Below are 26,944 nucleotides of genomic sequence, written 5' to 3'. Positions count from 1 at the left end.
ACAGTAGCCATGTCAATAAGCCACGCCACATTACCAACCTTAGCTGATGGGAGAATGTTTCCCCATTTGTTGGTCTGCCATCATGGCTTTATTCTAGTATGATTTATAGGGTATATTTTTGAAAATCTGAATAATGTTGTGCCTCTTGGCTTCATCCACCGAGACCTTTGTTTTGCTTCCTCTAATGATTTGCCCTATTGTCTGACCCAGGGGTGGGGAACCTGCAGTCTTAATAAAAGCATTTGTTCTATAAAACTTGGACTCAGTCAAAAGGCCTCACCTGAGGACCTAGAAGGCCACAGGTTCCCCACCCCAGTCCAGCTGTTGTAATAGTTCACATTTCTGTAGTACTTTAAGGTTTGCGAAACACTTTCCTCACAGGTTTACGGAGCACACTTGCACACTTGACTCACAACAGCCCTGTGAGGTAGGTAGTAGAACTTGAATTATTCCCATCTTACAAGTGAAAAAACTGAGGCCCAGAAAGGTTGAGTAATTTGTATGCATTCAGAGTCAGACCTGAAACTCAGGTGTCCTCACTTCAATTTTCCACTGTACCACTCTGCCTCTCTTAGCATTATCACTTATTATTGGTATTATTATAAACAGTAATAATGACAGCAGCACCTTGTCCATTTTGTACCAGTTGGTATCATTCTGGTTTATTCAAGAACTCACTTTTGCCATATGTCATATTTCTTGTACTGAAAAATTTTGTCCCGAGTAGTTGATTATTATCCATTTCCTCGGTCATTTGAGGTTTTCATTCACGGGAAGGCAGCCAGGCAGCCTTCTTAAAGTCTCAGTATCATCCAGGCATTTACCTTAATGATCATTTCAGGATTGTTTGAAGACTTGGAAGTCAGTGAGGTATGGGAGGAGGACAATATACGAAACTGAAAAGTGGCCTGTTTTCTTTCAGGTGAAGGTTGTGGATGACAGAAGATACAGGAAGGTGTTTGAGGACAGTGTTCGCATCATGGATAGAATGGAGAATGATTTTCTTCCTTCATTAGAACTCAGCAAGAGGGAAGTAAGTTGGATCATGTGCCTTTTTTGCATGCTGTATATATTGGCTAGCCCAGAGGAAACTGGGATTACTTCCCTTTCAGAGACTCTCGGGATTTCTTTGCCTTAACACTCTAAGTAGAAACCCAGAAGCTGGATTTGGTCACAGGGCCACTAGTGGTAGGTGACCCTGGTGAGAGTCAAACTATTGAGACACCAAGAGTGGTGGCCTGGAGAGATAGCAGTGACAAGGACCATCCAGTTAGTTATGCTAGCCAACATGCACACGTGCTCCCCTTATTCTGTGCCCTTCCCTCACCCCACCCCCCACCTCCAACCTCTATTTAGGTAGTCAATCATAGGGTGAGCACCAGGTAACAGTGAGCCAGGTAGCAGAGGAAGCATGTGGGAGGGCATGGTCTGGGCTTAGTTATGGAGTCCAGCTGGTAACAACATGTTTAGCAAAGATTAGTTCTGTTGCCCATTATCTAGAAGCTCTCCGAAGCCGCTGGCCCAATTTCATTTCCCCTGCTGATGGCATGAATTATTTACGTCTTTTTCTCATTCCCTAGTTTGTATTTGAGAAGGTGAAATTTCGTCAACTGCAGAAGCAGAAATTCCAGGTCACCAACAATGGCCAAGTGCCATGTCATTTTTCCTTCATCCCTAAGCTCAGTGACAGCCAGTACTGCAAGCCCTGGCTTCGGGCTGAGCCCTGTGAAGGCTACTTAGAACCAAGTGAGTTCCTTCCCTTATCTTTGGCCCTCATTATCTCCTCAAGACTGACGGGCATTTCTTTCCCTTGTCTTTTCTAGCTATGGCTCTTATTTCACTTTCCTCATGTTCACAGTGGCTATGTTTTGTGTTTCTAACCTCTACCTATTATTACTTTTCCTTTTAATTTTATTTATATTGCTATCATTTCCTAGCACATCCATATATGTCCCTCAATCCTTCCCTAAAAATAGAACCCTTCCTTGTAACAGAAAAGGGCAATTAAGCTAAACAAAGCAACACATTGACCGTGTCTGATAGCATATGCCTTATACCCATAGTTTGCCACCTCTTTTCTGAGAGAAGAGGAGGTATGTTTCATCATCAGTCCTTTAATGCCAAGAATTGGTCATTATAGTGACATGAACATTCTGATGTCAACATTGGTCTGATTGATCTTTTAATAGTGTTTTCCTTTACATTCTTGTGATCATTTCTCCTAGTTCTTTTTAGTTGAGCAGATCCTTTCTTGTTTCTCTCTGTGTTTCTCGATTCATAATTTCTTAGAGCACAATAATGTGCCATTATGTTCCTGTACCACATTTCTTCAACTGTTCCCCAGTCAATGTATGCCTCCTTTGTTTCCAGTTTTTTTGTTACCACAAAAAAGCCCTTCTATGAATATTTTGATATTAGGACCTTTTCTTTGACCTCCTTGGTATACATATACCCAGTAGCAGTATCAAAGGATTGGAACAGTTGAGCCACTTTTATAACATAGTTCCCAGTGGCATTTACTAAGATAGTTCCCAGTCATTTTCCTAGAGCAAGTGGACTGATTCCAAGGCCCATGCAGTATATTCATATGCCTCTGTTTCTGCAACCCGTCCTATATTGTTTCAGTCCTTTATTATCTCTGCCAATTGTCTGGGTATGAGGTGAAACCTCCAGGTTGGTCTTATTAGTGATTTGGGGCCTTTTTTGTTTTTTTTCATATGGTTGTTAATAGTTCACATTTCTTCTTTTGAAAATTATCTGTTGGGGATTCTCATTGCTTTTCCTCTGGAGTTTTGCGTAGCTAAGTTCTGTCTACCTCATTTCAGGTGAGACAGTCGACATTTCCTTGGATGTCTATGTCAGTAAGGACTCAGTGACAATCCTAAATTCAGGGGAAGATAAAATTGAAGATATTCTTGTCCTTCACTTGGACCGAGGCAAAGATTATTTCTTGACCATCAGTGGAAGTTACCTCCCAAGCTGCTTTGGCACATCCTTGGAAGCTTTGTGCCGAATGAAAAGACCGATTCGAGAAGTTCCTGTTACCAAACTCATCGACCTGGTAAGGGCCATTCCTAGAAGAGAAATATTTACCGTGCTTTACATCTCACTTCCCTGTGTCTGTTGTCTTGCATTGATCTTTGACGGTGTCTAGTCTTGCTCCCTTCCAGCCTTGGGTTAATAACAGAACCTATTACTCTAGGGTGACCTCAGTGCCAATAGACTAGAAGGAAATAAAAGGTCATAATGTGTAGCTGGTGCTGGGCCAGGAGTATGATTTGACAATACTAACCCCAGTGAATGAAATTTAAGCCTTCCCATTTCAAAGAAAGCACTTTCTCCTATGTTATCTTGAGTAGTCTCCCAACAGCCTTCTATGGTAGGTATTCATTCACAGCCTAACCGTGGTCCCAGTGCAGAAATTTGTGCAGGTGAAGACGCTGCAGCATAGACACAGTAAGTTGGTTAATGTCTCCTGGCAAGTCCATGTTAGAACCAGGGCCAGAAATGAGGTCTTCCTAACTCCTAGCCTATTATTCTGTTCGCTATCATTTACTGTCTCTTTAATGAACCCAGGTGTTTTTCTGCAGTAGGGATCAGTGAGTATGTGGCCTGTTTAAAAGAGAGTTGCTCTCTGTTCTTCCAGCCAAACCATGAGGAAGCTGATTATAAAAGTGGTGCTTATCCTGGATAATAGAAAATTGATAAGGACTTTAATAAGGAATTTTTCTCCTCTATGTAAATGGTGTTAGGTTTTTCTACATATCTCCTCTGGCTCCAAAAGGGAACTCTTGGTCTTGACCCAGAGTAAATAAGGTGAAATGATGGCCAAACATGATATTAACATTCAGGCTTAACCATTTGGCCCAGCTGTAGCAAATGATTGGCTTGGCTAAGGGAGGGGTAGAGCAGCAGCAGCAGTAGCTGGCAGGTGGACAGAAGCATGCAGCAGTGGGTAGGTGGGCAGAGGTGGGTAGCAGCAGGTGGGTGGGTAGAGGTGGGCAGCAGCAGGTGGGTGGGTAGAGGTGAGCAGCAGGTGGGTGGGTAGAGGTGGGCAGCAGCGGGTAGGTGGGCAGAGGTGGGCAGCAGCAGGTAGGTGGGTAGAGGTGGGCAGCAGCTGGTAGGTGCGTAGAGGTGGGCAGCAGCAGGTAGGTGGGTAGAGGTGGGCAGCAGCGGGTAGGTGGGCAGCAGCGGGCAGCTGACTTGTCTGTGGATAGTCTGTTCTGTTGCCATAGTGTTGTCTTAGCTGTGACTCAAATAGATTAAAACCCTTCGGTCCAATCCCTACATGCTTCCTTGGAATTCATTTATTTCCCTAGAGCCTTCTTACTGCTGCAACAAACAGGGTTCTTTAATTCTGTTTGAAAGAATGATTTCCCTGAGCACATCAGAGCCCAACATTTCTGATTATTTCTTCTGATACCTGTTTTCTTCCATCTCGATATCACAGTCTTTCACATTTAATACTTCACCATTTGGAATGCCAATGATACCATTTAATAAAGATACTTTCCCAATTTTATTCTTGATTGGTAAAAGCTGGGAAACCACCTCACACTGGTATACTCCTCTATTAGCACTAATTCTCCCCTGAAGGTCAGCTACTACAGAGGCCATTGCTATTACCAAGCAGTAAAATGCCATTGGGTCCTAGAGTTAAGCCAGCATATGTAAGGGACTAACACTGGACCTGCTGGCTATGCAGAGAGGCCTCTTCCATCCTGGTTGGTATTCAGCCCTTGTTCATAAGGGAAAGGGCAAGCTGAAGCATATTCGACTTAAATGATCTCCCAATCCTTAGAGTATTCTTTTCAATAGAGTTCTGGTGAAAAATTATGTTTAGTTGTAACCTGCTTTCTGCTAGTCTTCCTTCTTACAATATGTGGGCTTTAGTGTCCTCATTTACCTGACATTTGTAGTATTCCAATAGTCTTCAATTCCTGCATTGTCCCCTAGCAGGGGCTATTTTTCAGTGCTAAGTGATTCGAATTAATGTTTGGCAGCAAAGAGCAAATCTAAGATTACTTGTAAGCTATCTTTAATACTCACATTCCCATCCTATCAATTGACTTGATTATGACCTTCTGAAACATTTTCCTTTAGGTCTTAATATTTTTCATGTTCCCAGCCACAAGAAGGTAGTTAAATATTATGAGATAGTAGTATCAAAAGCTGGCATACTGTGCGCTATATTATTTACTTCAAAATATGGATGCAAGAAAGAGTAAAGCTCTTTTTTCCCATGAGGCTAGTGTCTCTGTTTTCTGACCCCAGCCTCTGCTCCTCCCTGTCGCCCTGTTCTTAATCACTTTTCATGGTATCTGTGACTTAGGCTGTTGTATGTAGCTTGCTTCGTACATCATATTTATTTGCATGTTGTCTCCTTCATTAGATTGGCAGCTCCATAGGGTCAGGGACTGTCTTTTGCCTCTTTTTGTATCCCCAGCACTTAGCACAGTGCGTGGCATATAGCGGTGCTTAATAAATAAATGTTGATTGATTGATTAGGCCATTCCTAGCAAGGCCAAAGTTAGAAGAGACAGACGAGGGGCAGCTAGGTGGCACAGTGGATAGAGCACCAGCTTTGGAGTCAGGAGGACCTGAGTTCAAATCCGGCCTCATACCAAACACTTGACACTTACTAGCTGTGTGACCCTGGGCGAGTCACTTAACCCCAATTGCCTAAAAAAAAAAAGTAAATAAAAAAATAAGAAAATGATGTTCCTGAAGGAAGGCTAACGTTTTACTGGTACTGCTTGTACTGGTACTATAGAACCAACCTCCATGCCTGACAGCGTCTTAATATGGGGAAATTCATCTGGAATTCCAACTTGAGATGCTTAGAATCCACTTCCCTCACCAATGGAGCCAAAGCAATAAGATTCTCCCAGCTCCAAGCTAGGAATGGTAACTATAAGAGATCTGGGAGGAACCTTTGGCATGTACAATGTTCTCAATCTGGGCAGGTTCCCTATTATCCCCCTTTCTTCCTTATTCCAAGACTCCTAGTGATTGATTTACCCACTTCTCTTTCCATTTTTATCACCTGTTGCTTACAACTACAGTTTCTCTCCTTCTCTGGCCTAGTGCATACAGAGCAGTTCTCATATATTCTCCCCTACTTTTCTGTTCCTGAAAAAAATCCCACAGCCCATTTGATGCTTTCTAAGGGTTTTTACAGCAGAAGAAATGGGACTAACAAGGTTCATGCCTTTTTCTGTTGGCCCTCTACCTCCCTTCTCTTGTTTCACTTGGGCCCTGTAGAGACAGGCAAAGGCACAAGTGAGTGAGAATGGTAGACCTTGGGGTACTTAGAGGACTGAAGTCAGATTAAATGCCCAAAGTCAGTAAGCCTGCTGGGTCACCGGAAAGAGGGAGGACAAAGAGATTGTGTGGGTAAGCCCAGCTTTTGAGCTGGAACAGTGGTGGTAGTGAGGTATTGGGGGAAGAGGAGTGATTTGTTGGGATTTTCTACCTTTCTTCTTTCCATCTTACTGTCTCCTACACACCCAGGTAGCCATTTATATATTATGGGAGTGTAAAGTCAGAGACTGATGATGGGTTTTTCCCCCCATTAAAAAAATACTTTTTTCATAATAATTGCTCCGAGTAAGTTTCCCTGGGACTGATTCCTCTAGCATACATAGAAAAAAATCATTTTGGGGGGGGGGTGTATGTAGGGAATTGTGCTACATGTTCCCTAGTTATTGAACAATCCAGGGCTATTTTAAAACATTTGTTGGGAGAGCTGGTAATACTGATTCTGCTTCTGTTTCTGCAAATTCTAACCATTTTCTGTCTGTAAATAACATTCTCTTCCTGCTCTGCTCTCAGGGAGAAGACAGCTTCGTAGAAAAGGTAATGCAATCTATTGATGGTTTTTGAGTTTCTCTGCTCTCAGTTCTTTGGGCTTTCCCCTCCAGGTTAACTCCTTGCTCTTGAATGTGTCCGAAGTAAAGGAAAGACATTAACTACCCAAGTGTAGTCATTGTGACCCCAGTGCCAAAGAGCACTTTGAGGGTTCCAGATGCAGATTTTAAAAAATGAAATGTGACTCTCCAGTGTTTTGAAGGTTTATGAAAAAATGAGGGAATGATCAGCCAGTTGTATTCCTTCTTCATGGAGGGCAGAACTAGAAAAAATGGATTTCTATCACTATTATAATTGAGTTAGGTTGGCAGTAACGATAAATCCTTGCAACATGGTACACAGTTTGGTCTCAAAATTTTCGTCCATTCCTAGAGAGCTTTCAGAGGTGGGTCAGTAACTATGGTAAGAGCCTGTTTAGAGGCAGGACTCTGAGTCTCTCTCAGTCTGGAACTGATGAAAAATCTTTGTTGAGAGTTTTTAATAATAGCATCTAGCATGACACTAGCCTGAAGCTGGGGTCTTAAACCCCTAGTGATGGTTTTATTATTGTTAGATGGCACTGCATACTTTAGAAGGGAGCCACAGCACATTTGTTTTGTCTTTGGAAATTAAAATAAGGTTTAAGATTAGATTTCAGAAATTTCAAAAGTAAACATGCCCTACCTTCACATGTTTAATTGCTTGCCTTCTCAATGGGTGGGGGGAAAGGCAAGAGGGAGGGAGAGAACTGGAAGCTCAAACTTTTTGAAAAATGAATGCTAAAAAATAAATAAACAATGTGTACAAATTGGGGGTTGGGGAATGTAACCCCACCTATTGGTAGAGAATTGGTTGATTGAAAGTGTAGAATGAGACGTGCATTCTCTCACATGGCCACTATGGTGACATTTCTTTTTGACTGACATTTACACATGTGCATACACACACACACACACACACACATACATACATCTCAGTTTTTCAGTCATGTCTGACTCTGCGTGACCCCATTGGGAGTTTTCTTGGCAAAGATACTGGAATGGTTTGCCATTTCCCTCTCCAGGTTATTTTACAGATGAGGAAACTGAGGCAAACAGGGTTAAATGACCTGCCCAGAGTCACATAGCTAGTAAGTGTCTGGGGCCGGATTTGTACTCAGGAAGATGAGTCTTCCTGACTACAAGCCCAGTGCTTTATCCACTGTGCCACCTAGCTGCCCCAGTATATATGCACACATATATATATTACAAGGGGAGCTTCTATTGGGGTAAGAAAAGGTTAGGGATAGATTTGTTTAAAATATCAGTAAAGCATTTAAAATTAAAAATATCAGTAAAACATTTTTAAATGCATGTAAGTAAACAAAAAATATATGAACACTAATAGAATAATTTTGTTACTATCTTGTTATATTTTGTGTGTGTGTGTGTGTGTGTGTGTGTAATTTAGATATGCTAATATAAAGATATTTCTTTTATTTCCTTTTATTTTTTTTGATGAGGCAGTTGGGGTTTAAGTGACTTGCCTAGAGTCACACAGCTAGTGAGTGTTATGTATCTGAGGTCAGATTTGAACTCGGGTCCTCCTGATTCCAAGGCCGGTGCTTTATCTACTGCTCCACCTAGCTGCCCCTGAGAAAATTCTTAAAGGAAGTAAACATGCCCACATATGTCTTTCCTGATACTCAACTGTATCTTTTAGGATTATGATGTGTGAGTTTAGAAATGGAAGTAGTTTAGAATAACCTACTGAAAATTTGCTAACCTTTAAAATGACTAGGATTTGGGAGAATGCCATTCCCTGACCCTCTCTAGTTAATAACCCACTCAGTTCTTCATCTTATACGTTGGCAGCAATGCTTTAATATCATTAATATGCCTAAAAACCTCCATTGTTTATCAGCAATAAATGCATTAGAATAAATTATCCGCATTCTATTTTAGAGAAGAAAAGTAAATACAGGCAGTTGCCTAGTTCCTTCCCGTATTGTATAGTGGAAAGGGTTGTTCTTCAGTCATGTCTGACTCTTTGTGACCCCTTGGACCATAGCACACCAATACTGTCCGTGGAGTTTTCTTGGCAAAGATACTAGCATGCTTTGCCATTTCCTTCTCCAGTGGATTAAGACGGAAGTGAAGTGACTTGCCCAGGGTCACACAACTAGTAAGTGTCTGAGGTCAGATTTGAACTCGGGTCTTCCTGACTCCATGCCCAGTGCTTTATCCACTGGGCTCCCTAGCTGCCTCTGGTCAAGAGAGTGCTATATTTGTAGTCAGACTTGACTTGCTTGGGCAATATCACTTAACTTTTCTAAGCCTTATCCTCATCTGTAAAATGAGGGAATTGGATTTAAATGACCACTAAGGTCCCACAGAACTCGAAATGTATGACCCTAACAATAGTTTCCACTGAGAAATTTCTCCCAGTCTATGAAATTAGTTTAAAATTTTTTTTTGCTTTATTCTCCAGCAGTTTTCAAATTCAGATTGAGTTATTATTAACACCTTGATTTTTTTTACTTTCCCATTCTGAATTACCCAAAGACCACCCTGATCTGATCCCTATCCCCCAAAGCACCTCACAAAAAGGAGAGGCTCCTGCGTTGGCTTATTCGGCACTGGTACAGGCTTACAGGATTAAGTGCCTTAGGTCTGAGAAGGTTGTATACAGTAATAGCAATATTGTTCAAAGAATAACTGTGAACAACTAAGCTATTCTGAGTGTTATAAATACTCAAATCAACTACGAAGGACTTAGGAAGGAAGATGCCATCTACCTCCAGAGAAAGAACTGATAAACAGGAGGGTGCATGGTGCGGTTTTACATAATGTGTCAGATGGTGTCCTTCTCTAGTGTGGGGTGGGGAGGGAGGGAGGGAGACAGACAAATGGGAACTTAAAATGTAACAAAAAAAAGAAATTAAGGAAAAAATCCCTTAGGTCTGGACTCTACCTCTGCCCTTGGCCTAACTAGCATTCACCATATATGTAGGGTCAGGAGGTAGGGAAGATGCCCTTTGGAGGCTTCTGTAGTTAATTGGTTCTTGAGTGTTTCAATTTGTGAACTGAAGTCTAGTGAGGTTACAATACTTGTCACATCTGTTCATGCTGAAGATCACAAAAGAACTGTATCCAGATTAGTGGCAAGTAGGGCTGGTTTTCATGAGCCCTCCATGGACAGAGCTTGCAATCATCAATGCTTGGAGTATACAGGCTCTTGCAGTGTTGACATTTATCACATAATTTGCTGTTAGACCCCCCACTGGTCTGTAGTCCGTGCTGTGATCTAGGTATAGAGCCCTGGTTCTTGGTACCATCATTCTGAAATGGTTTATAACTTAAAAGAGATGAGTCTCCCAGAGACATAGAAGTATAGCTCTATGAAGTATTTTCTCTGTGGTGCCTAAAGAACATTAGAAACAAACATTAGAAACTCCAACATGGTGGTGCCAAAGACATACATATGCAGGAGATTTTTTAAAAAGTGGGGCAGAAGGGCAGCTAGGTGGCATAGTGAATAGAGCACCAATCCTAGAATCAGGAGGACCTGAGTTCAAATCCAGCCTCAGACACTTGACATTAGCTGTGTGATGCTGGGCAAGTCACTTAACCCCAATTGCCTCACAAAAACAAACCAAAAAAAAAAAAAAGGCATTTAGGGGCAGCTAGGTGGAGTGGTGGATAAAGCTCCAGTTTTGGAGTCGGGTGGACCTGAGTTCAAATCTGTCCTCAGACATTTGTGATGCTGGGCAAATCACTTAACTCCATTGCCTAGCAAAAAATAAAAGAGGGGCAGGGAGCTTACTGAGGAATTTAGTCATGTGTGCTTCCATCCAGATGTATCTATGGTAGGAGCTGAATGAGAATTGTCAAAGATGAAAGGGAAGCCATATTGGTACTCTCAGACATAGCGAATTAAAGTAAACAACCCTAAATGCCTCTTTTAATGTTACTGTTGACTTTCATTCCTTCTTCATCTTGCTAATTAGGAGAGTCCTCTTCTGCCATTGGCTCCTTTGGAGGGGAACGTTGGCGAGAGACCCCTTCAGGTTCCCAAAGAAATCTGGCTTTTAGTGGATCACTTATATAAGAATGGCTGTCAGCAGGTAAGTGGAATGTTCTAGAATCTTTGGAGGCGGGGGAGTGCTGTGTGAAGTTAGGACACCTTCAGTTTGGATGGTTTTCACTTTTCAAAATGTCTTGGTATACACGTGATTTCATTGGTTGTCACATTTCAAAATATCTTATATACATGATTTCATTAGAGCCGTACATTATTACTCTGAGCTAGGAAGGTGTTTGCTGTTTTCCTCAGTTTACATTTAAGACTGAGATCCAGATTGGGGCTAGGTAATTTGTCTAAAACCCCAAAGCAGGTTGAATGGCAGAGCTGAGATTTGAATTGGGGTTTTCTAAATTCCAGGTTCTTCTGTATCCCCCAAAATCGGTTTCGGGAATATTACTTTTTATATGGGGTAGTACTTTAAAGGCCCCACAAAATTGAAGTCAGATAGCTTTAAGACTTATATCTAACGTTTCTTTTAGATTGACCCAGAATCTCCAGCAGAGAATATCTCTTGAGCCAAAACCAGACCAAGGGAAAAAATTATTGTAAAAATATCTTTTTACACTTTAGTAACATGAATAATATATGATTCTGCTTTATTGATAATCTGGCCCCCTCTTCCCAAGTTGAGTGCTCGAAGTTATCTACCCGACCTAGGGAGAATTCATTTTTCTTATTCTTTCTCAGAATCTTCTGCCGACTAAAATAAAAATGATTTTCTTGCGTTGAAATCCAATCTTCATCACATGGATTTTAAAGATAATTCAGAGGGGCTGCTGGGTGGTACAGTGGATAGAGCAGTGGCCCTGGAGTCAGGAGGACCTGAGTTCAAATCCCAGCTCAGACACATAACGCTTACTAGCTGTGTGACTCTGGACTAGTCACTTAACCCCAGTTGCCTTGCAAACAAATAAATAAAGATAATTCAGGAAGAGGCAGTTAGGCTTTTGCAATATATACCTCAGTGTTGTCCATTTCTGTGGCTGATCCGAATGCCACTCTCATTTTGCTCCTCACTGCTGTTTTCAGCTGCCACCTAATCTCTGTAATCCTAGGATTTCTGGGATTTTGGTTTGTTTACCCTCACTCTTGACTTCTTTGATAGGAGGATCTATTCCAGACCCCCGGCATGCAGGAAGAATTACAGAATATCATCGATTGTCTGGATACCAGCATTCCTGAGACAGTCCGTATCCTTGTCAGTACAGGCTTAGAAAGCTTAGTGAATCCCCAGCACCTTTTTTTGCCTTCCTTCCCATCTGTGTAGTAGTTATATCTTCGTTCTCTCACTGAACACCTTTATTAAAGCCATCTCGGACATTTCCTTGGCTTGGCTCTTCACAACCATTGAGGAGCCCCTGATTTCTCACCACACTAGGTTGGTTCTGAAAGAAACGAGGCAGCTGGTGAATGGGAACTGGAATGGGTATGGAAGATGTGACCCACAGCATTGGCATTGCTCTCCTTCAGGCTGTTCATATTCATAACCATCAGATAATAATATATAGTGCTTTTATACCTAATCTTGTAAAATAGGTAGAGCAAATGTTATAACCATTATATAGGTGAGAAAACTGAGGTTTGGTTGCAGGGACTTATTTATGATCACACTTAAGTAAATATTAGAGCTAAGAGTTGAACCCCTCTTAGCTCCCTAGTCCAGCTTCTATCCAAAATACAAGGCTGCCTCAGGCAGATCCATTACCATTATGATCCTGATGCACAAAGGATCTGAGACTCTATCAGCATAGAGAACTCCCACTGTGGGATGTGGGATTTACTTCCACCAATGCAAGTCACAAGTGAGCTTCATATAGAAGCCTCATAAGCTTCCTAGATAAGAGGGCGAATGATTTGCCCAAGATTACACAGCTAGTATCAGAATCAGTTCTTAAACACAGGTCTTCTTGACTCTGAGCCTAGCGCTGTATACCAAGCTATGCAGCCTCTCTCTTATGCCTGCTAGGAATGGAAAAGAGTGATGGTTAGTTTGGCCAGATGGGAATTGGGATCTCATAGACCTTAAAAACCACTGACCCTGAACTGTAGCAGAATTCCCCTTTACTGCTTCTGATCAGGTCTTGTATCTGAAGGGCCCTGATTTTCTAGGAGTTTTCAGAGGCAATAAAATGCGAAACCTCGGTTACAACCAGCATGACATGAGTAATGAAGCAAATCCTGCCAGAGCTCACAAAAGGGGGCACACGACCTAGCATGGATTTGTTACAATCCTAGTCATGAGGATATCTGCTCCTTGACTCCTCTTTGTTCAGCTGGCAGCAATCACTCTGTGGCCGAAGCCCTTCTCATCTTCCTGGAAGCCCTACCAGAGCCTGTCATCTGTTATGAGCTATATCAGAGATGCCTTGACTATTCCCATGATCCCCGCCTCTCCCGACAGGTCAGTTGCATTCATCTGAGGAGACGATCAGGCTAGAATCACCCACCCTAAGGGACAACTCTTTGGCAAAGTCAAGTCAGCGGCCACGTGATGGCTTGGGTATAGGTCTGGTTTTTTCATGGTGGGGTATTGAAGTTGAGACTTTGGATCCTGAAGACTTAGAGCTTAAATTGTATCATTCTCTATTCTTTTTGCTGCCTTTTTATGGTTAGCCCATTTTTGTTTGCAGAAAATATAAGGAGGTAGCTACCCTTGAATTCCAAGGTGAAGTCAGTGGCGCTGGCTATACAAAGTTATGTCTTTGGGATCCCATTTAGGGTGGTTGGTAGCCATTTTCTCCCTTTGGTGTTTGTTCTTAATTCTAGAATAATATTGTGGATTTGTGAGGAACAGTTGAGAATACTTGTCTTTATCTGAGATAGACCACTGGGAACCATGGCTGACAGCTTTATGCCAGCTGTATCAAATGACATTGAGGAAAACCCATTTGGCCCAGTTGATTCTGTGGCTGACTTGCACGGGGAAGGCAGAAATAAGCAGACTAACGCTGAGCTGCTGGTGAGGCAGAGCGCACAGATAAAGGCGATACTCGTGTGGCTGGGAGTCAGACAGGAACATCCCCTCCCTTGTGTCTCATAACCTGGCAAGTGTTTGTCTGCGAGTAAGTGGCGGGGAGTCATGACCAAGATTAAGGAAGGGGGGAGGGTGCTGTAAATTTCGAGACATAAAGAGCTTTTCAGCAGCGCCTCTACTTCCTTCTTCCCTCTTCTGCCTTTTTTTTTAAACAGGTGATTTCACATCTTCCACGGTGCCACAGAAACGTTTTCCGGTACCTGATGTCTTTCCTTAGGGAACTCTTAAAGCACTCTAAAACAAACAATGTCAACGTCAACATGATTGGTAAGGTTTCTTTGTGATTGTGACTCTGAGTGTGTTTTTCCTAGCCGTTCTCTGATTTAATTGGACTGGGGCACCCAAGTCATTTTCTTCCACATCCTCATTCTCCCCTCTAGAGTCCACGTGTAGGTGAAGTCTAACAAGGAAGTCTGCCTTTTTCTTTCTTCTGTCCCTCCAGCCAATCTCTTTTCCGGTCTCCTGTTACGGCCTTCACCTAACCTGATGTCAAGACAGACTCCAAGTGACCGCCAGCACGCTATCCAGTTCCTCCTGGGGTTCCTGCTTAGCGGTGATGAAGACTAACTCTCTTCATCTTGCATCCTCCACCCCCTTCTTGAGATTCTAGCCTGGAGGATCACTAGCTTTGAGTATTAAGAATTAGTTGAAGGAGTTTTTGCCACCAGGGGAGTTGCCCAGCTTTGTAGCTGCTGGCTATGGAAAATCTACAGTTTACAGTGCTTAGAGGAGTCTTGTAGTAGCTCCTCCACCCACCAAAACACAAGTTACATGTCCTTATCCATTAGAGAATTTCAGACTCAACCTGTTGCCAAGCCAAAGTCTCCACATTTTGGTAGTTCTGTGCTTTATCTTTATGGGACAGAGAGATCTGTATTAACACTCCAGTGTTCTCCAAATCTATTTGTTTCCTAAATCTGACCATCTTGTCTCTGCTTAGCACCCTAGTCTTGGGGTCTGAGATGTGAACATTCTAGACTGATACGCACTATTTGCTTTAGATGAGATTTGTATCTGGATTCAGATTTTCATCTGAATCGTATTTGGCTTTCTTGCCCCCCAGTCCCACTCGAACCCCTACTCAAGCAGTAGTATCACGTTGGAGAAGGGCAGCTGGGTAAGGCTCTGGGGGGGACTTAACTTGTCTCACTGCCAGCATTTGTGCATTCTTACTACAGTGGCATTTCTGGGTCTTGGTCTGTTCGTGTGCCATCTCCCTTTCTCAAACCATACCCAGCAACTGAACCTTAGTGACTACCGGAAAAGGAACTTTGTTCTAATGTCCCACTGGCCTCCAAGGCCCACAACCAAAATGAATGCAACCTGGCTACCTTGAGGGTGAAGGCATTTCTCTGTCTTGTCTGGGGGGTAAAGGTATGAGGAATAATTGGCTCTGGGTGTCCTTGGGACTTACTCGCACCCTTGGAACCTCATCTTCTTCCCAAACAGCACTTAGACCACCATACAAAGTGTTGGGGTTAACTCCAGCTTCATCACTGGAGATGACCTCAGAATCCTCAGGAACCTCTTGGCATTCATCCTCAGTACCAAAGGGCAATCAGAATCCCCCTGCTCAGAAAGAAATCAGCTCCTTTGAGGATTTAGGGCCAGGGTAGACAGTATTTTGGGGACTTCTGGTATAGCACACAACCACCTTTTTAAGTACTAGGTCAAAGAGGCAACAGTTTACCAAGATAACATTGGGGCCAACAAAGCACCTTATTTCCCCACCTTTAACATCTCTCCGAATTGTTCCTTGAAAACAGACCAGCAGGTTGTTCGCGCCCCCCCCTTTTTTTTTTTTTGCTTAACCTTTGTTATTAAGCAAGTTGGTTACCAACCATTAATCAAAATGCCTGAAAACCACCCCTACTCCCACCCCCTTGAGAGCCGCAATAGGAAGTGACTCATTCTTGCCTTCTCTTGAAAAATGAAATTAGAGGTGCTTGACATATAGTCCTTTTATTCCGTGTGTGCTTTAGGTTCTTGTTGCGTTAGCATACCTAAAGAGGGGACACTGGAAGCCATGCTAGGAATGGTCTCCAATCTCTTGAGAATTATTTTTATGACATGGAAGAAATGTCAGTTTACCTGACTGAGAAAACCAACCTGATTCAGCCCTTTGGAAGTAAGAATCAAGTTATGGGTGCCAAGTAATTTGAAAGATCTGTTAGCCCTAGGGTAAATTTTTTTTTGTCTTGGTTGACTAACAGAAGACTGAAATTATATGGTCTTGCCTATTTCCAATGGTCCTGAAAGTTGGGGAGGTTGTAGGAATTAGGGCATGGTCGTGGCAAAGGGCAGGGAAGGATTTTTTTCGGACAAGCTTTCTGCTATATCATCAACTTGGAATCTCAAGGGTCAACAAGGATGTGTGGCTACTGGCTGTTTGGGGGTAGGAAATATGTAGCCACCATACCTACTTCATTTTAAGATCAAAGCACCAAGTAGTTTCTCTGCCTCAGTCTGTTCTGTAGCTCTGGCCATGACGTGTTACCAGAGCTGAGGGTTTTGGACAATCTGTAGGTAGGGGGTTACAGGGAGGGGGAAGCAAGAGGTGAGAAGTCCCTTCCCTGCCCTGGCCTGCCTGCTCCAGGCTTTCTGGCCTCCACTTCTTAAGTACCTCGTGTGTTCATTCATTATTGCCTCCCAAGTTGGATTCCACATCCAGCAGATGGGAAGAAACTTTGCATTTAGTGTTGTTGTTGTTATTGTTGTTGTTTGTTGTTGTTGTTGAAAAGGGTTCCAGCCCTTGGGGCTTTGTTGTTTCTTTCACTGTTTTTTCATTGTTTTGACTCTTACTCCAAAATAGTTTTTTTTGTCTTGTTTTTCCCCAAGGGGTCTTAGCTGCTAGTGGGTCCCCTTTATCTCGTTGGTATCTTTTTATTATTATAATTTATTGGAAAACTCTTCATTCCCTTGAATAAAACTGTGTTGTACAACATATGAAAATGTGGTCTTGTGATGGGGGGTGCTAAAGGGGATGGGGTCCACAGGCTGGACTCCCCCTGAATCTGAAGTGTCCTGCCTCCTTTGGTTTGCAGTCCCCATCTTAGAATCTCAAAACTAGGGTCGAGGAGAATCTCAGTACTCACCTAAGCAAAGCTCCCTTTTTCTAACAGCAGTCTGCAGAGGGCTGGTCCAAGGTCACTCAGCCATCTGGTGTGGCAGCCATAGAGAGAGGAAGAGTGATATAGTGAGTGGAAGGAGTACTGGACTTAGTCAGGTGGGACCTGAGTTCAGATCCCATCTCTGATGCTGAACCAAGTCATTCTGAGTCTCTAAAGTGGAAATAATATCTGCAATACCTACCTCTCTCCCAGGATTGTTAGAATCAAATGAGAGACAGTATATAAAGTTAACTTTGATGTACTTTGTTTTTGTAGTAAAACTAGAGGGGCAGCAGGCTCCTAGGCCAGTATTCTTACTAAATCCTGCTGCTTTAAGAAATCTAGCTCTGCTAAAACTTGAATGCATGATCTCACTACAGGGGATGCCTCTGGGAAAAGGGTGAGAGGGTCTTCATCTTTGTAATTTGAAGCTCACAGGATTTCAGTTATGTGGGCCCACTCCACTGACACTGGTCCCACCCTGTCTTCATTAGTTGCCAAAAGTTATAAAAAGAAGATGGGGGGGGGGAAATCCCTGCTGATGAGTTTCTCCAAAATGAACTAAACCAGTTGGGTGCAGACCCTTACTCCATGCCATTCCAGCTTGAAAAACCTGCTGGGGCTCGAATTTTGTTAATGAATCTGAGGCCACTTCCATACTAGGAAGAGTCATGTACTTAAACCATACTCTGGTGTTTAGGGAAACATCTTTGTCTCCTTTAACAAATCCATTCTGGGTCTACCATCCAGGAACATTGAAACCTTTTTGAAGGTCTCTTTACAGGCTGTGCTAGTTATTTTCGAAAAGTAAATTTTGCCCTACACTTCCATACGTTTCAAACTTTCAAGGAGAGTAGAACCCCTGGTTTCAGTATTACAGGGTGTGGGGGGCAAAGTTGCTTCCTTCCTAGGCCCTTCCATAATTTTGTGACCCATGGAGCCCACCCTTCTGGGTCTTCCTGTAGAGTTAGACCTCAAAGTTTCCTCCCTCTTGTCGGGGTGAATGTGCTGACAAAACGATCACAGCCCAACCTCTCTAACCACACCCAAAGCTTCAAGAGCGCTTTCAGGCAGTGATGACACCCAGCAGCAGGCCTGTTCTCAATTTTCCCAGAAATTCAGAGGAAGAAACATTCGTATTGCTGACTGGCTGAGCACCAGCATATTTGCTAACTCCATTCTAGAAGGTTCTTGGGGGTTTCCTGATTAAAGGACAAGCCCTGATCTAGTTTTAACTCTGTCTCTGCAAGGTGACCATGATAGATTTTTTTATGATAACCTTATACATAGAACTAAGAGTATTAGAACTAGTGAATTGGAACTGGAACGAAGCTTCGAGATCATTTAATCCAACTCTAATATCACTTTTCAGAGGAGGAAACATTGAAAGAGGGGAGGAATTCCTCCAGACCCTAGCACTAGTAGGTGTCACAGGACCCAGGGTCTCTGAGGCCCAAGGCTCTTGCTCCTCAAATGATACCGTATGTCCCTTACTAGCATTTGATCTCATTTGGGTCTGACAATGACCACCTCAGAGACCAAACAGAGTGAGCCTATAAGCAGGGTGTGGTTTTTTTTTTTTAACACTTTCTTTGGCAGGCTGCTTAAGCCTATGGATTCCTCAGAATAATGGTTTTAAATGCATTTTAAAAAAAAGGTCTCAGACTCCAGTTGAGAAACCCTCTGACAGCCCTTCATCACCCTGGTTTCCATCACAGAATCACTTAATTTGAGAGCTGGAAGGACCTCAGTGGCTGTCTAGTTTGACCCCATATACAAAAGCAATCCCCACAACAACCCTCTGCCTGAAGACCTCCAAGGAGGGGAAGCCGCCACCTCTCTAAAGAATCTGTTCTAGTTTTGGACAGCGCCTATCGCTAGGAAGTCTTCCCTGATGTCAAGCCGAAAGTTGCCTCTGCAACTTCTGCCCATTGCTTCTTGGCTCTACCTTCTGGGGTCAAACAGACTAAGCCTAATCCCTCTACAAGAGAGTCAGATCCTTCAACACAGCAGTTCTGGTCCCCCCCACCCCACCCTCGTCTTCTCTTTCCCTAGGCACGTCCTGTTCAACAGATCCCATGTGGCATGGATTTCAGTCCCTTCATCATCCTGTTAGTTCTCTTCTAAATACTCTAGCTTATCGATGGCCTTAAATCACATCACGAATGTAATACTCCCTGCAAGATCTGATGAAGGCAGAGTACAATAGGACTATCATTTCCCTATTCCTAGAAGTTATGCCCCTCTTATTTAGAAGACCGTCTGCCAGTTTTCAGTGTCCTTAAAATACATCACCCAGAAATGAACACAGTACTCCAGATATGAATTGGTCACAGTTGAGGACAGTGGGAATATCACCTCCCTAGGCCTAGATCCTCAACCTCTCAGCATAGGCAAAGCTTGTTTGGTTGCAGTAGCATACCGTCTGACTCATTGTTGGGTCAACTAGATCACCCAGGTCGTTTACACAGGAACTGCTATTAATGTGATACCTCCCCACGTTGTACTTATGAAGTTGTTTTGTGTTTTTTTTAACCCAAGTGTTAAGACCTGACACTCGTCCCTATTACATTTCATCTTACTGGACTTTGCCAAACCTTCTAGCTTGTCAAAATCTTTTGGATCCTGTCAACCATTGTGCTGGCTATCCCTCCCAGCTAGGGTCATGTCCACATTTAGTAGGCCTTATCCTATGCCTTTATCCAAGTCACTGATTAAAATGTAAACTACCCAGGATCAAGCACCGATCCCTGGAACACTCCACTAGAGGCATCCTTCTAAGTTGACATTGAACTGTTAATTACTCTCTGGCTGTGGCCATTCTACCAGTTCTGATTCTACTTAACTGTCCCATGGTCTATCTCAAATTTCCCCATCTCGTCAACTAGCATAGCATGAGTGACTATGGAGTGCTTTGCTAAAAACTGTTGTTTGTTATTTTTTGTTGTTTGTTGCTATTTGTTGTTAACTTGCCCAGGGTCACACAGCTAGTAAGTGACTAAATCCCAGTCCAAGCTCAGGAAGAGGAGTCTTCCTGATTCCGGGCCCAGTGTTCTATGTACTATGGCACCACCTAGCTGTCTGTATATGCCATTTTCCCTTGATCTGCCATCTAGAAGGAAAGGGATAAGGACTGGATTTGTAATTTCATTGCCATATGTAACTCTCAGGTGAGGAAAGTCCCTCTTCCTGTGCAAGTTGGCATCTTTTCTGCCACATACTGTCAGCGAGATGCCTAGAGCACTGAGAGGTTAAGTGATTTGCTCTGGGTCACAGAGCCATTGGCAGGGGCAGAGGCTGGTGGCAGAGTGGTTACAGTGCTGGCATTGTAGTCAGGAAGACCAGAGATCAATTCTTGCCTCAGATGCTAGCTATATGACCCTGGACAAGTCACTTCACCTCTCAGCTTCCATTTCCCCATCTGTAAAATAAAAGAGTTGGACTCAATGGCCCGGAAGATCCCTTCTTGCCCTAATTACAATCTTCCTGGCTTGGAGGCCAGCTCTATCCACTACCTCTGACTGTCTGGTAACCCTATCATAAAAGGAAATGAGGTTAGTACGCCCTTACCTGCTTTTGATGCAGAGATGCTGACTCTTTGTCATCACCACTTCCTTTTCTGAAGGTTCACTAACTGTCCCTTTAACGATATGTTCTAGAATCTTGCCAGGAATAAAAGCCAAGCTCGCTGGCTTGAGTAGTTTCCAAAGTCTATTCTCTTTTTTTTTAAATTGGGATTTTGCCCTTCTCCAATCCTGTGGTACCTTTCATTCCCCACAGTCTTTTATAGGTCACTAAAGAGTCAACAAATATGAGCATTAAAAAAAATTACAAGCTACCAAGAGCCATGTGAAAAAATGCTACCAAAGATGAGCTAGAAATAGTGTTGGAGGGGTTGGAACACAGGCCCGATTTCTGCCCTAGCAATTTGGAACTCATCAAGAACAGTTAGCTGCCTTCTTCCATATCTCTACTTGAGTTTCAACTCTCTATTAGCCATTTTTATTCTGTACTTTCCATTCCAAAGACCATTTTCCTAGGCAGAGGAAAAAGAAGCAAGACATGGTCAATGACTACCCTCTTCCAGTCTTAATAATAGCCAGCATTTATATAGCACTTTTGGTTTGCGAAGTGCTTTACAAATAGCAATTCATTTGATCCTCACGACAATCCAATGAGGTAGATGCTATCATTTTTCTCCATTTTACAGGTGCAAAAACTGAGGCTGAGAGGCTAAGTGACTTGCCCAGCATCACCCAGCTGGGAAATGTCCAGGGCAGGATTTGAACTCAGGTCTTTCTGCCTCCGGGTCCAACACTATCCTTTGTGACATCTAGCTGCCTTATCACATACACCCAGAGCAATGTTCCTCTTCCTTCTTTGATCGTCCTCTCTTCCCCCTAAATGTAGCTTTAAAAAAACATTTTTTTTAACTGTCCTTAGCTTTCCTTATCAGCTGCCATTCATTTTAAACTTTAGCACTACTGGTACCCTTCTGAAAAGAACATGTCATGCTTTTGTACTCTTCTTCAGTTACCTGCTCTGCTTACCTCTTCTGTACATGTCTTTTTAAAACAAGCTAAATAGGTTGATGAGTTACCTAAGCATCTGCTCTTTAGCCATCTCCCCTTTTTTCTCCTTATTGGAATTCTTTGTCCCTCCAGAATTTTGTTCATGAGAACTTCTGATGCCTCCCGAACTGATTCCCCCCATAGAATTTCAGGCCATGGGATCCTATCTATCCTTTTCTTGAACCCTGTGAAATAAGTTATCCCAAAATCTCAGGTACTTGTCAGACTATGCCTGACTTTCCTTCTATTTTACATTCCAAGTGGTCCCTTCCTCCTAAGGTTCCCATCATTTCCACCCCAGCAACCAGTTCCTCCAGTTTTACCAGTTAATAAAAGTCAAATCCAGCATAGAAGTTCCCTTTTGAGGGATGAAATTATCATTAAGGCCAGCCAAAAATTATTAGCTGTTCTGCTTTTGGCAGAGAGCTACAGCTGATTTCCAGAAAATTGAAGTCCCCATAGCTACTATATTAGACCTCTGTGCCAAACTTGTGATGTGTCCCAAACTCTTCATCCATTTCTTCTTTCTGACTGGGTGGTCTGTAACCATGCTTGCCCCCTTCCCCCCAACCCTTGGTTCCTGGATTTCCTCACATGAATGAGGAATGCTACTCTATCCCACCCCTTTTTCCTTATCTAGTTCCTTTTGAATAAGGTCTACCCTTCTAGAACCATATTCCAATTATGGGTCTCATCTCACCATTTCTCAGTGGTATCAGAGGTCCAATTTTCCTCTTTGTATTAGGCTCTCTAGTTAGATAAAGCATTAATTAAATACTTGCTATATGCTAGGTAAATTCATTTTTTACCAGTCCCTGTTGGGTACATTCCTTACTGGTCAAGAGCCTGGCATTCCTCTATTTTTAAAGTGGTCTAGAAATCCATTTTAAGACACCATCTTCTTAACTAGCTGTTCACTTCCCAAATCTCCCTTTCTCTTCTAAAGCCCTTTTCTTTAATGGGCAGCAATGATAAAAACAACCACCTATGCCCCTGAAGTCATCAGTTTCTCGCCCAGGACTTCATAATCTTTTGTAATGCCTCAGACACTTGTTAGCTGTCTGACCCTGGGTATGTCACTTCCCCTGGGCCTCAGTTTCCTGTTCTATAAAATGAGGGGATTGGATTTGATGATCTCTCAGGTCCCTCTTAGTTCTTAAGTCTATGATCCTGTGAACAGTTGTTGCTGAAAAGACTTCAGGGATTATCTAAGTCCAGGGGTGGGGAACCTGCAGCCTGGAGGCCACATGTGGCCTTTTGACTGAGTCCAAGTTTGACAGAACAAATCCTTTTATTGGGGATCTGTTCTGTGAAGTTTGGATTCAGTCAAAGGGCCTCACTTGAGAACCTAGAGGGCCACATGTGGCCTCCAGGCCACAGGTTCTCCACCCCTGACCTAGTCCAATCTCATTTGAGAAAGGAGGAAACTTTGACCCACGGAGGGGAAAGTGCTTGCCCCAGATAACCCAACTAGGTAGTAAAATAGAAAAAGTTAGAGACTATTCTAATACAACTAAGTCAGCTTCTTCATATAGCAAGCTAGTCGTAGATCTGGGATTGCCACCCACTTTGCTGATGCTCCATCAGGAATCTTTACCATTGTACCATGTCCAGTCTCACGGGAGGACTGATCAGCCTGTCCTCCAAAGCACCAGTCCCTTGCCTTCTGCTATGGAAGTTACCTTGCTTGCTTCTTGAGTGCCCCATCTTCCCACTCCCACTTCTTCACTCTGCAGAAAAGCCTGCGAGAATTGGAAGGAATCCACAAGTAGTATCCAACTACTGTTCTTGAGAGGTCATCTAGTTTACTTTCCTCATTTTACAGAGGAAACCGAGGCCAGAAAAGGGAAGTGACATGCCCGAGGTCACATATAGGATCATAGATGTAGAGCTAGAAGGGACCTCAGAAGCCATTTAGTCCAACTGTCTGATTTTACAGAAGAGGAAACTGAGGCCTAGGGAGGGGAAGTGGTTTGTTTGGTTTTTTTTGGTGAGGCAATTGGGGTTAAGTGACTTGCCCAGGGTCACACAGCTAGTAAGTGTCAAGTGTCTGATCTGATGAGGGGAAGTGATTTGTCCAAGGCCTCATGGGAGTAAGTAGCAGAGCCATGGGTTGGAACCCAGGTCCTCTGACTCCAGAGCCAGGGCTCTTTCTATATATACTTCACTGTCCAGTTCAGCTGCAGTATAGAGTACATCAATTTAACAAGCATTTATCAGGCACCTTGCAAGTGCTAGGCACTGGAGATACAATATTAAAATAAAAGTCCCTGCCCTCAGGGGGGTTATATTCTACTGGGGGAATAGAGCATATTCATGGATAGTTAAATGCAGAAAATATGTACGAAATAAACAGTGATGATGGGATGAGTTTGTGGGTGGGGGGAGGACAGGCACTAGTGATTCAGGAAATTTGAAAAGGCCTCTTGAAGGTGCTGGCCCTTGAGTTGAGCCTTGAAGGAAGATTGGTATTTCAAGAGGCAGAGGTAAGGCAGAGAGCACCCCAGGGTGGCTGGATGAGAACAGCATGATGGGAAGCGGGGTGAAATAATACTAGAAAGGTGATTTGGAGCCAGGTTGTGGATGGCCTTAAATGCCAGGTTGAAGAGATAATGTTTTCCCCTATCAGCGATAGGGAATCTTTGAACAGGACAGTGGCACGTGCCCACCTGAGTCTTAAGAAGATGATTTTGGCAGCTACACGAAGGATTCAAAAGGGGAGGGACTGGAGGTAGGGAGACCAGTTAGGAGGTAAGAGGTGATGAGGGCATGAAGGAAAGGAAAAAGTCAACGGTGACTCCAAGGTCGTGAAGCCTGGCATCCTGGAAGGATGGTGGTGTCATTCATAGAAAAGGGAAATTGGGGAAAGGGGCAGATTTAGGGAAGATGAGTTACATTTTGGATATGTTGCATCTGCGATGACATCCACACATCCAGCTGGAGATGTTATACTGTAGTTCAGGGGAGAGATTTCTCATAGATATTAGGCATGGAAATATTAAAAATACAGATATGTCAATTTGGAAGTCTTTCACATAGAGGTGACAGCTGAACCCATTGGGAATGGATGAAATGACCCATAGAGGGAATGTATCAAGAGAAGGCACAACAGCTTAAGAAATCTCCTTGAATATGCAAACTTGGCACTAGCGGTGGTCGCTAAATATCCCTGGGCCACCTTATTTCTGGAGCTTGGGCTCAGCTTGGGCAGTGGAAGGTTGCTGATCCTAGATACAGCCAGCAGGTGGCAGAAGTTTACCAGGATTTTACTCCTTTAGCAAACAACAACATCAACAATAATAATCAGCATAATAATAGTGGTCATAATAATTTGATGATGGTGGTAACCAGCATTTCCCTAGCATTTCAACATTTTCAATGCACTTTATAGATGCTATTTCATCTGATCCTCTCAACAATCCTGGGAAGTAGGTGTTATTATTATCATCTCCATTTTCTAGCTAAATTCTGACTGGATAGAGTGTCGGGTTTCTTGTTTTTCTGTTGTTGTGTGTCTATTTATCGGAAATATTATGTACTTTCCCCTTTACCTTCCTACATAGAAAACAATCTTGTTCAAGTATGTGGGGAGGAGGGGTATAGGAGCAGGGGGTGCTAAATTAAAACAATTATCCTGCTCTAAAGAGCGGTAAGGTGAATTTGTAGTAAGATCTGGTACCCATCTTTGCATCACTGCTCTGTGGGGCATTGAACAACTCAATTCAGTGAATGCTAATTAAGCATCTACAATGTACAAGGCTCTTTGGGTCAAGAGGGAAAAAAAAAACAGAAACAGTCCTTGCCTTCGGGGGGGTTTCCATTCTACAGGGAAGTTGCAGTATGTATGCAAATAGCAGAAAGAAAGATCTTGTAGAGGAGCTAGCGTCTGAGCTGGGCTCTGAAAGAAGTTGGGCATTCCAAGAGGTGGTGGTGAGGAAGAGCACAGTCCAGACCTGGGAGACTAGCCACCTGTGCAAAGACATAAGCTGGGAATAGAATGTTGTATACAGAAACAGCAAGAAGGCTAGTTGAACTGGAATGGGGAGCATGTGAAGGAGAGAAATATGAAAGAGGACTGGAAAGGTCAGTGGGAGCCAGATGGTGGAGGGGTATAAATGGCAAGGCTGAGGATTTTGTATTTTGTTTTACACTCAGGGCTTCTTAAATTTTTTCCACTCACAGCTCTGTTTAACAGTTTAAGAAGCACTGAAGGGGTCGGAAGTGGGAAAAGTTTAAGAATCCCTGTTCTAGAGAATAGAGAATCACTAGAGATATTGGAGTTAGAGAGTAACATGGTCATATCTCTGTTTTGGGTATGTCACCTAATCTCTCAGGGCCTTAGTTTCCTTATTTGTAAAATAAGGAGATTGGGCTATATGACCTCTAACATCCCTTCCAGCTCTAAATCTGTGCCAACCTCCTTGTCATCCTTGACTTACGCCCACTCATGCCACATGTCTTATTGTTTCTGTCCTCATACCTCTTGTATATATCTCTTTACTCACATAGCCACCACTTTGGTACAGGACCTCATCACCTCTTGCCGAGGCTATTTAGACCTGCCGCTTGGTCTCCCTGCCTCAGGTTCCTCTCCGCATTAGTCCATCCTACTTTCAGCTGTCAAACTGATCTTCCTAAATCAAAGGTATGACCATATCACTCCCACCCCCCTTCAATGAACTCCAGTGGCTCCATATCACCTCTAGCATTAGTTATAAAATACTCATCTTGGCATTGAATGCCCTTCACAACCAGGCCTCATGCCCTTCCAGCCCTTTTGCATTTGACTCTGTTCCAAAAAGAGTACCTAGTTGTCTGCATGTTTGTGTGTCCTCAATTAGAACATGAGTGTTTTTGCCTTTCCTTGTATCTCTAGAAAGGAAAGAAACAAGGTTTATGTGCCAGACTGAGCCCTTTACAAAGATTATCCGATTTGATCCCCACAACAACCCTGTGAGGTAAGAATAATAATAATAATAATAATAATAATAATAATAATAATAATAATAATAAATAATAGTTAACATTTGTATAGCACTTCTTATGTGCTAAGCACTTTACAAATAGTATCTCATTTGCTCCTCACAACAACCCTGAGAGGTAGGTACTGTTATTTTCCTCACTTTGCAGATGAGGAAACTGAGGCAGACAAGTGACTTGCCCATAGTCACATAGTAAGTGTTCGAGGTTAGATTTTCTCTATCCACTGAACCACCTAACTACCTATAAAAAACACATAACCTCTCTCAGGTTGGAATCTGAAAGATTCCCCTTCAGCCTCCCAGCCCCAGTGCAGGAGCAGGAAAGAGCTTCAA

General features: G+C 43.0%; 1 protein-coding gene across 1 annotated transcript in view; it reads left to right on the top strand.

The window, feature by feature from the left end:
• The window catches only part of OCRL (OCRL inositol polyphosphate-5-phosphatase), a 56,713-nt gene extending 39,813 nt beyond the window's left edge, over positions 1–16,900 (top strand). The window contains 9 exon segments of the mRNA XM_078147782.1: positions 923–1,033; positions 1,581–1,746; positions 2,826–3,061; positions 6,835–6,858; positions 10,838–10,954; positions 12,020–12,104; positions 13,188–13,315; positions 14,104–14,215; positions 14,391–16,900. Coding sequence (XP_078003908.1) covers positions 923–1,033; positions 1,581–1,746; positions 2,826–3,061; positions 6,835–6,858; positions 10,838–10,954; positions 12,020–12,104; positions 13,188–13,315; positions 14,104–14,215; positions 14,391–14,515 — 1,104 coding nt within the window. The 3' untranslated portion in view covers positions 14,516–16,900.
• The last annotated feature ends 10,044 nt before the right edge of the window (positions 16,901–26,944 follow it).

Source organism: Phascolarctos cinereus, unplaced genomic scaffold (genome assembly GCF_003287225.1).
Source record: "Phascolarctos cinereus isolate Bilbo 61053 unplaced genomic scaffold, phaCin_HiC Scaffold_8;HRSCAF=390, whole genome shotgun sequence".
In the NCBI taxonomy this organism is placed as follows: Eukaryota; Metazoa; Chordata; class Mammalia; order Diprotodontia; family Phascolarctidae; genus Phascolarctos; species Phascolarctos cinereus.
The sequence above is the reverse complement of the archived record's forward strand: the minus strand, read 5'-3'. Positions and strand labels throughout refer to the sequence as shown.